General features: G+C 38.0%; 1 protein-coding gene across 1 annotated transcript; it reads right to left on the reverse strand.

Annotated features, from left to right (window-relative positions):
* Positions 1-174: 174 nt before the first annotated feature.
* p4ha3 (prolyl 4-hydroxylase, alpha polypeptide III) lies at positions 175-9,737 on the reverse strand. The gene is made up of 13 exons (XM_004075566.5): positions 9,453-9,737; positions 8,801-8,955; positions 8,472-8,695; positions 7,393-7,542; positions 7,260-7,311; positions 7,019-7,176; positions 5,454-5,630; positions 3,531-3,595; positions 3,256-3,415; positions 3,080-3,142; positions 2,856-2,924; positions 2,458-2,554; positions 175-2,064 (listed from the first exon to the last, which is right to left on the reverse strand). The coding sequence occupies exons 1-13, from the start codon at positions 9,638-9,640 to the stop codon at positions 1,994-1,996; spliced, it is 1,629 nt and encodes a 542-aa protein (XP_004075614.2). The 5' UTR covers positions 9,641-9,737; the 3' UTR covers positions 175-1,993.
* Positions 9,738-11,185: the final 1,448 nt, after the last annotated feature.

The raw sequence follows: 11,185 nt of genomic DNA on the forward strand, positions 1-11,185 counted from the left end.
CAATCACCAGCAGAGGGAAGCACTGATCTATTAAAAAATGCAAGATTTCCGTTCATGGAAATGAAAATAAAGTAAATGTGTCATGACATGGGTGATTTTTTATTTAAATCCTGAATATTTTACGTTTATTTCTCTTACTGTTGACCGATTAAAAAAAAGACACTGTTCATCAAACATTTGTCAAAGTTTCTTTATTGACTTGGGTTTGTATGCAATTTTTATTTTTTCATCGGTTGTCCATTCGCTTAAACATCGGGCATTTATATCAAAATTATTTACCGGCGAGCAAGATTTAAAGTAGGCTACAAGACTGGATTTTCAGAGTGCATTGACACTGAACTATTATGGAACACATCCACCAAACAAGTTGCCAACATGTTCTTTTGTATCTATTTTTGAAAATAACTATAAAGCAAGATTTTGAATGATAACTGTCTTTTGTAAATGACACAGTGTTTTAAAATGACATGGCCAGGGATGGTGTAAAGAAAATCACACACTCCTGCAGTTAGGTGTGCACACAGGAATGTGCAGCAACCATCTGGAAAACCAGACTCTTTCATACATTGTCAGTGTGTGTTTGGGAAGACTAGATGAGCTGGCGGAAAAAATGCCTCTGCGGGCAATCAAAGGTATTATCATATGAGAGACCTGCCATTCAAACAGCAGGATATTCACAAAAAGCCTAGATTGGCTTAGATTGTGATCAATTATTCTAAAAGAGATTTTAAAAACTTTTAATGACAGTTTGAAGATAAATATGAGGCTAAAATGCTGATTTAATTGCTCCAGGTAACTCATTTAACTCATGAAAATCACGTTTTTGGTGTTTTTAACATGTTTTTGTGTCATTTTTCTCATGATGGAGGATAAAGAAAACTAGGATTAAAACTGCATTTTTAAGTATTTCTTTATTCAAATTATTGTGAATCCAAAGGAGAGGAAAATGCCATTGGAAAAAGCTTGTAGAAGTGAAGTAGAAGCTATAATTGGCAGGCCATAAACTCCCTGCACTGCTCCATTCTGATGCATCCACTTTTAAACAAATCCGGATTAAAACTGTGAGGCCGGATAGCTCTGATTGGTATTATCTTTTTGCACTGGTAATGTTAGTTTGGGGTTGTAAGGGGATGTAAGCTAGCAGGACAGAGTGTAGACAAATGGGTGATGGGAAATGGGGACAGGCTTACTTAGTGCCAACAGTCCTGCCCACAATCAGAGGCGAATTTCTAATGAACTTAGTACTGCCACACTGCAGAAACTATGTCTAAAAATAACCCCCCAAAAACGACACCGTTTTTTTTCTTCTTTGGGCTAAAAACGGCATAATCATAATTAAAAAGCCATTGGGGAGGGGGATGCTTTGAAAATAGCTCAAATGCTGTTAGGAGTGGGACTTTAAAAAATGACCCAAGTGTTCATACAGCTTGGAAAAAACACTCAATCACATTGAATATTGAGCTTGACTCAGGCTGCACTGTGTGTGAGGAATGACAGCTCTACTTTTACTGTCAATGATTAGTCATGCAGAAACATGAGGCTGCAATTTTAAGCTTTTTAAAAAGTTTCTATTTATCTTTAGGCTTTTGCTCCCTTGTCAAATAACATCTAATTTAAAAACAGATTATTTGCTAAAATAATTTGGACGGCATCCTAAAACTCCATTTGGGGAGCAAGCCCCCCCATGTTGCTTCGCATTTCACTTTACAAATCGGCCTCAGTTCAACAGTCCAAAGTAAAGGCAGCTCAGTGTGTGAATGTAGGAGCCTTTCAGCTTAAATTTTGGCCACTCTTCCATGGACACTGCAGTAGCACCTTCCAGGCTCCGGGCTCCCCGGGGCCAGGGGCTCCCATCCAAAGAGCAGACTGCCCCTTTTGTGTCTCTCACCTCCCCTGTCTGTGTGCTCACTTTCTGGCATCTTCTTCCACCTTTATGCGTGCCTCATGATGGAAGACTTTTACTCTGAGGGGCCCAACATTTGCCTTAACCCCCTCATTCTTCAGGATTCAGGCTACAGCGATGTTGAAACTCCTGGCCGTACTCATGGACCCATTTGTTTGCCACTGCAACAAACATACAGACCGAGAACTGTAGAGCTGTAGCTCTCATGTACACTCTAAATTCAATCTTTATTAGTCATCGCAGTAAAAATGATTGATAGTTGATATCAATATCTCCCGACATAAACTACTGCCGAAGCTGAACCTCCGTCAAATGCTTCTGCAGCTGCTGCTGATTAATATCTCTCTGTTGATTTAACTGGCTTGTATAATACATTTGATAGTCTTGGCCAATCAGCAGCAGATGTTCACATTCCAAGATTCAGTGTCTGAAATGCTCTCTGTCCCTTTTCTAAATGGATAATGAAACACAGATGTGATCACCCTCCTGTATAATAGGACAGTTACACGCCGGGAGCAGACAGTAAACAGTTTTTGAGCCTCACTGAGTCTCACCCCATTTGTCCCCAATAAGCACTGGACATCCAGCATGCAGGGTTTCCGCATCACCCCGACCATTCCTGTGCAGGTTCCACCAGAAGATGGCAGCTTTCTACAATAAAAAAGACACATTTAAATTAAACATGTTCTAAAATGCACCTCCCGTTACTTTTCTAAAATGACATTCTGTCCCTCCATTATGCTTTTAGATAGAAGTTTGAAATACATTAGAAAAAAATGAAATGGTGCGTTTATGGTCTGTTTTACAATGCTGCAACTCCAGGCTGCCCCAAGGAGCTCGGTGAGTGTGTAGCTAATCGACTGGTTTAATGCCATATTGTCATTTGGGTAATATGTATTTTTGTCTTAAAATGCTGTTTGGAGGTGATGTCAAGTCTTTGCTGTGAGTTTACCTTCAGGACGGGAACACTGAAGTTGGCATAGATGAAAGCTGTGGACCCACCAGCCTCAACAGAGCTGAGCTGTGAACAGTAATGTCAGATCAACATTAGGTCCCTATTTCCTCATATTAAGGACGACCATCTCAGCTTAGAGGCTAGAAATTTGTTTCTCCTGTGAAATCTTATAACCTTCGAGTACTTGTGTTGTTAAAAAAAAACGGTAGAATTTCACTCACGTAAATCATGAAGGTCGCCACTCGATTCCCCGTTTTCAGTTTGAACACCGGGCTGGAAGGCGACTGGTATAAAAAAAAGGGTAAAAAGACAAAAAAAGAGTTGTAAAAAATTGTTCTAAATACTTTCTGCTAGAAGCAAAAAACACATTTTTTAGCAAAACCCTTATATTACTCACTGTGGCATGGTCAAAGTGAGGCTCGTAATGCCCTCCGATTCCATAATTCACCACTTGAAGGTACTCGGCGTAGGGAGGCCTCACGTTCAGACCAGTGAGCATCGAGATTCTCTGGTCCAGCTTTCCAACAATGCAGCTCTCTGATCCTTTCAACCATGCACTGTGAGTAAGATAAACTGCTCAAAGGACCAGTCTGCCAGAAATAGCTGCTCATTTTTTTATAAACTTTTACTGATTTGACCGGTTCAGCATTTGAATTTCAAAGTCATTCGTACCTCTTGCTGATTCGATACTCTACTGTTGCTTGATTTTCACCGGATGCCACCACAGATCTCCTCAACTTGAAAGCAAAGACAAACATAGGGAACAAAAAGAATAATATGAATATGAATATATAACATAGTAAAGTAATTGTCTTAATGCAAGGGTTTTAAAATTGTACCACAAAACCATCTGTGTCATTTTCATCTTTCATTATGGATTCCTCACATAATTTGCTTTTTCTGAGATAGAAATTCCAGCTGTTCAATTACTTGCAAAGTGTAAAGTAAGGGGTAACTCTGAACAGATGTGCAGTTTTATTCAGCGCTTCTGCAAAATGCAAACCATCCCGCTCAGCCACAGTCCTGTTTTCAATCAGCCCATAAACTGACAACATGACGACATAAATACAGAGGTTTCAAACTGAGCAAAGGATGGAAAAAAATCAGTCAGTATCATCCGGGGAGCAACCGAGCTCGCTCAGCAAATGTTTCCTGAAAGCCCAGAGTCAGCAATCTGTGGGCTCTGAGGGCAACCCGTGGCAGATATTCAGTTTGGAGCAAACGTGCAGATGAGTCTCCACGATAGTCTACCTACAGAGGCTGACGGGTTATTTGCACAGTTTGAGAAGACCGGCCAAGTTTTCACAGCAGTTTCCCCACTGTAATACTGGAATTGAACCAACTCCCCCTCCACAGGGTCTTTCCAGTAGGAAAAAGAAAGCTGCCACAAAGACCCACAGCTTTTCTCTGTAAATGTAAAGTCTGTATCTATCAAAGATAATTAAAAACTTGCTACATATATTTTGGTCTAGGTTTAAGGCCACCATTGTGTTTCAGTCATTCTTGACTATAAAAGTAAAACTCACTCATAAAAACACCTCGTTTGGAGTGGATGGAAGACTTATTTATTTGAATTTGGAAAGGAAATGTACCAGTGAGCTGATTCATGTCATTCCAGAGGTTAAACACCTTAGTCCGCATAAGGCAGAAGAAGAACTACAACCTAAAGGCCAAAATGAAAGACTTAAAAGCAGGAGACCTGGTGTGGGTGTATAGCCTGAAGAGAAAAAAGGGCAGAAACATGTTTTGGTTCAGACTTTATGGTTAGATAGCTACTAAAACACTAAATTAAGACTAACTAATTCAAAGGACAACTAACTAGATTTGTGTTTCAAAATTCATCAAACCCCAGCTGGATATTTTATAATTTCCATTAAATTTACAACTAAAATAAATCACCTGTGATTTTGTTTATTTGAAACAAAACAAGGATGGAAAAACATGCAAACATCACTGGCAGATTTTAGCCTATGATCTTATGAAAAAGTCAACAGTACAATGCATTGTTCTGTCATATCACAGAAAAGAGGGACCTTTAAAGTGACTGAAGCAGTATTTTCATTTTCATGTCAGGAGAGCCGTTTTAGCTTTTGGATCAGTTCCAACTTTTAATTTGTACATAGATTAGATAAATCCCAGTGTTTTTCTGTGTTCATCTTGGGTCACCTTTTTCCAGAGTCACAGAATGTGTTCTGAGTTTTTAGATTTTTCTGCTCCAGCAACAAGAACATGAAAAATGGTTGAGTGAATGTTAATCTCTGAAGGAGGTCAAACCTAAATTAAGGTTCACTTTGACATTAAAGATCATGTATAAAAAATAAAAAGAAAGAATGTAGGTTTGCTGCAGACAAATTAGGCAGTTTCCAGCCACAGTTAATCTACAGCTTATTAATAATTCAAATTCTTGACTCCTGTATAAAGTTACAGTAATGAGGTCTTCATGTTTCCAGTGGAAAAAAACACTGCAGTATGTTGACAAAACTCTAAGTTTGGATTTATGAACATTTGAGAATCTGATTGAATTGAGTGCAGATGCAGTGTTGATAGAAACATCAGACACACAGGATGTTTCACATGCATGTGACAGGCACTTACTGCAGGCTGGGCAAACCCCTTGATCTCCTCAGCCTCTCTGTCAGTGATGAAGTTGTGGTAAATCACCACATAAGGCTGCAGACTCAGCACCTCTCGTTTCACTGGCAGCAATAGGAGCGCTGGGTTGTTGTTGGTGAAGTAATCACAGTATAATCTGGGGTTTTCAAAATGGATGGGCTGTTAGGAAAAAAAAGCATCTGACATCCATAAACAAGACCAAACAAGAGTAATGGTCCTTTTTCATTCACATGCAGGTACTACTCCCAGCATGTTTTGTTTCCCCACAATAGCTTAAAAGGAAACCAGACTTTTTACTTTTTTTGTGGTGAATTTTTTTTTATAACAAAAAAGGAGTTTCATAAATTATTTAGTTGGAGTCGTCACATTAAAAAGGATTACCATTCGGTTTTTAGTCCTTTATGCTTAGTCTGTCCATGGTTGCTTCTTAGATCCACACAACTCTGTGGCTAACTCGAATGATAAGTCATTCATCGTACATTTTTTAGTGTGTGTACTTTTGTGTGTTAGATTAAAAACACAATAAAAATCTTGATTTGATTAGTTTCAATAATCAACTTTTCCAATAATTTTCTATATGACAAAATGTGTGGTAGTGTGCATAAAATCCTGTTCAAACTCATTTAATATTAATTTTAGTTAAATGAGCATTCAACATTTTAATTATTATCACAAATTATACTGTAATAACACTATCACTATGAGAGCTGCTGGTGCATTTAAAGCTTAGTTTTAATTTTTCTAACTTAGTTTTGAAAAGATGTTTCAGTTTCCTCTGTGTATTTTAAATAACTAAAGAAATGGCAGAAACGTGGAAAAGTAAAATAAACTCCTGCAGGAGTTCTACCACATGCAGGCTCTTGAAAGTCTTCAACTCAGCCAAAAAGGGCGAGAAACCATGTAGTGGAGGCAGTTATTAAAATTATCATGCATTTTGTGGTACAACCACCAAATTTGGCATTAATTTACCTTAGGACTCCATCTTTCAGAAAAGCATGTTAGAAAATTCAAGATATTTAAATACATACAATAGTATTCTGTATACCCTGCGACAGACTGGCGACCTGTCCAGGGTGTCCCCTGCCTCCCCCCATAAGTGGCCGGGATAGGCTCCAGCAGCCCAGTGACACCGAGAGGGGAAAAACGGATTAGAAGATGAATGAATGAGTATTCTGTATGTACCTCTCAGGTTTAAAGACCGATGAACGGCCCATATTTTTGAGACTGAGGCTGCCATTTTCACAAATGGCTGCCATTATGGATTTTTCACATAGCTAATGTTTTTTCCTAAAACAGGGGGTCCTAATGTACATCCATGCCAAATTTGGTGCTTGTACCACAAAACGCATGAATTTGTCTGAAATATCAACCTAACTGGCTCCACCAATCCCCCTTATCCAATATTATGGATGTTTTACCGCCAAGGGAAATGCCAAAAGGATAACAACAGCAGCATAGATGTATCACTGTGTACCAAAGCCATGTCAATAATGCTCAGAGATTTGTACTGAGGCCTTTGCCCTCCAGGATTACAGCATACAAAATACCTGAGAGCCCTGGGTTCGGCAGAGTCTTTCATAAGTGTCCCTGGTGCTTAAATAAGTGGAGGTAGGTCTTCTCAATCCAACACTTCTGGTTGGACCTGCAGCAACAAGCAGATTCTCATATTTCTCAACGTTCAGCAAAACTCTTCCATTGGTTGGATCTGAGAAAAAAAGAGGTGACGAATATGTTTTTCAGGAATCTGCAGCGATTTGGGGCAGACAGCAAAGCGTGGTATTATTTTACCGTAGTGCAATAGCTCGTGGGACAGACTCAGAGCATAGGAGATGTTCCCTGTCTGAAACAAAAAGACGACTTTAGAGGAGTTCAATCAAGCATCCCAAAATGGTTTTATGTCCCAAAAAGTCTGTCAACCTACTTTAAAATGGGAGAAGGCCAGGTGATCCAGAGCATCCTCTAATGTTCCTTCATTCTCAGGGCTCCACTTTCCTCCTGCTAGTCTGAAGAGACGAACTGACTCTTCCAACCACGGCACAGAGTGATAATAGTCCTCTTGCTCATAGGCCACCTGCAAAAAAACTGCTTTTATGTGAACCGGTGAACAAAAATCTGAAACTAAAGGTCCGTCTATCCTAAGTACAAAAAATTCTCAGTTCCAAAATAAACACAGAAACTCCCAGAAACGCAACAGCATGTGCTTTAAAGTTGGCTACTTCATTACACTTATTGATTTTAGTGTCTCTATAGGTGTAGTGTCAGAAAAACCCCTTTAGTTTTGCAGTGAAGGATAATGTCTTTTCTGGCCAAAAAAAAACATGTCCGCCGCCCACACTTATTAGTCCTTAAGTCTGAACAGGAACAAAGGAATTTAGGAGCAGAATCATGGAAGAATCCCATTTTTTCCAAGCTTATGTCTGGGCTCACACCACAAAAAGCCTGACAGATCCAGACAAAGTAACTGGCATTTCAAACAGGAAATCCATTTAAGGGAAAAAATTTCCCAGAGATTTTTTCCCAAACACTTCTCCATTTACATTCTATCATAAGATACTTCTGCTCATGCAGGGAAGCAGCCCTGAAGAATGGGAAATGTGTGCTCAGCGTCTGGATTTCCACCCACAATGTTTTACAGCCGTTTCCAAACATGCCATTTCAACAAATGCTTTGAGCTCTGTCAGATCATTAGATGATGTGTTTGGGATCATTATTATGAGATAAAACCCACCATATTTCATCTTTTTCTCATTTTTAAGGCCAGTGTGATATTGGCTTTTACTGATGATTACTTGAAACAATGAAGATTGCTTTAAAGATTGCTTTAAAGCTCAACTATTGTTTGAGGTGTTTTTGTGTTGTTTTTACATAGCTAGCTGTCTTCAAAAGAGAAATAGTGTGTGAATAAGGTTTTAAAATTTGGGACAGCTGTTAAAAAATATCAAATTTCATGGCTATATCTAAAAGAGGGTAAATATAGGGGCACAGAGTAAAATTACTGACCTTTCCAATCAGAAAACAGTCATCACCAGACAACAGGATGGACACAACAGGCATGTAAACATCTGTCGCTTTTCCATCAGTGACTCTCCGGAAAAGTCCCCTGACCAGACTGGAAACTTGGAGAGCGTACACATCTTGTAGCCTCATCAGCCCCTTTGCAGCCCCCTGGAGATCTTCTGTTTTGGGCAGATCGGCCTCTTCCTCCTCGTAGCTGGACCTGAGGGCTGGACAGAAGACAGGCTGACAGGAAGTGGTTTGGTTGAGACACCTGCATTATCTGATGTTCCAACGTAATGCGTTTGTGCGGGATTAAAGGTCAGGGAACCAACCTTGTAGGTTCTCCAGGGCTTCATTGCTGTAGACAACATTCAGCCACTCTGAACGCAGGCGCTTGATGAGTGTGTAGGACACCAGTGGGTTTGCCATGGCGGCCGCCGGACTATTATAAAGTTCTGCATGGAGATTGGACACTTTGGCATGAAAGCTGCCAGAAAGATGAGATGGTGGTCATGCAATGGTATTAATAACTTGTAATTCCTTAGTTCTCCAGATAAATTAAATACAGATTAATGCAAAACAAATGTAGAACACTCCATTTCAGTTTAGCCTGTTTAACAATCAGCTATTGAATTGACTTTATGTTCTTTATGATCCATGTTTATTATACAATTACTGTATGAAGCTCATTGAGATGACTATTGTAAACATTGGGCAATATAAATAAAATTGAATTGAACTGCAGTCAAAATATTAAAGAGCTGCAGAGATCTTCTGAAATTAAATGTGTTAATACGTTTCTAAAATAATTATAAACATTTCTACAATATTAATTTGGATTTTCTTTTGTTTCCATCATTCAAAAAAAAGTAATGCATTTCATTCAAAGCCAAGATGAAGTCTTATTATAGGGTTCCGTCTGTCACTCAAAACGAAATATTTTTTCTGCCGCTGAACTTTTTTCTGGACTCGTTCCTTCCTCACCGTTTGATGTCTTCCAGTCTCTCCAGCTCCTGATCAATGTAGGTTTTCAAGTTCTCCATTAGTTTCCGTTCAACACTAATCGCCTGTTTGACGTTCTGCAGAGAGGTGAACATTTCTGCTCCACACCCGAGGAGTAGAACAGCGATCACAAAAGCCCAAAGAAGGAACATTTTGGCAGGATGCTTCATTTCTGGAAGCAAACTTTTCTCTTCCCTCTTCTTGGTTTCTGGTCCTCCCGTCTGCAACTTTTTCTCCCGGGTTTGGAGTTTCCTCAAAGCCAGCTCCTGCCTCTTGGTCTCAGATCAGCATCTGCTTATGAAACGCGATCTCAACCAAAATATTTTTTGTTTTCTGGTCATATGAGCTAAATTGCGTTGAAACTGCGAATTACTGATTTTAATTTATTTATTTATTTTATTTAATATTCGGGGGGGGGGGGGGGGGGTACATTTAATTCTGAAATTTTAAAAGCATATTTTAAAAAGTGCAACTTTGATGTTAACCTACTTTCCTTTTTATTATGTAAAGTCCTATTAATTAAAATTGTTTTAAAACTGTTGATTATCTTTTTCAAATTTATACACAAAGGAAGTCAAATGAGTTCTGAAATTACAGCGACATCTGCTGGTAAACATTGTGTACAACACCTAAACTATGCCAGTTCCCCTGTGTGTTTGTAAAATATCCTCTTCAGTGGAAATTGTATTTGTGTGTTTTCAACATTCTCGCCACTTTGCGAGAATGTCTTTATATATTAAGGACAAATATAAAGAAAATCAAAATTAAAAACACATCTAAATAATTCTGAAATCAAAGCAGTCTGACAAAAAATGCCGTTTGACATAAAAAGTGCTCCATTCTAAAGCCTCCATTTGCAGACAAATAGATCCATGAACATCTTTGTTTTGAATTTCTTTGTTATTGATCGCTGTTTCTGTTGCATAATTATAATCAAAAGATGACTGGGAAAGCTGTTTAGAACATGATCGGACTGTGACTTTTCCATTACAATTTAAGCTCAGTCTTTAGGTCTACAAACACTAATGGTTTCTATGTCATTAAAGAAATGATATGTTTTATTCACTCAACCTATTCATGTCAACCAGCTCCACAGAAATTATATATATATATATATATATATATATATATATATATATATATATATATATATATATATATATATATATATATATATATATATATATATATATAATGGATTGAGGTACAGATGTCTGATAGTGAACTATTATGCATGAGTAAATTGTTTGTTTTTGCGTATTCCAACAAAAAAACAAAGTATACTGAAAATCACTGAAGGGAAGAGATGAGATGACTGAAAGACAGGAGAGAGTAGGAAAAAAAGACGAATGAATTCAGAAAAACAGTTTGTTGCCTCATTTTAATTCCTTATCAGGATACCTGTACCTTTTTTTAAATGACTATAATCCCAAACACATGCTTTGCTTTAAAAAAACAAGAAAACATTTAAAAATATAAACTTTTAGACAATATTGTACAAAGACAGAAAGAATCAACATAAAATTTCAGATTTTAATACATTTAATGCAATAATATTTATTGAGTCGGTTTAAAGTGTATTATTGGCAATTTCAATTGAAGGCTGTAGAGTTAAAGCACAAAAAAACAAACAATGAAATTATACCAAACTATAGCTAAGGACTCTTTTTAATAAATTGATCCATTTAAAATCTGAAAGCTTCATTCGCCTGAGA

The sequence above is a fragment of the Oryzias latipes genome, chromosome 13 (genome assembly GCF_053564925.1).
Source record: "Oryzias latipes strain Hd-rR chromosome 13, Olatipes_Hd-rR_3.1".
Taxonomy (NCBI): domain Eukaryota; kingdom Metazoa; phylum Chordata; class Actinopteri; order Beloniformes; family Adrianichthyidae; genus Oryzias; species Oryzias latipes.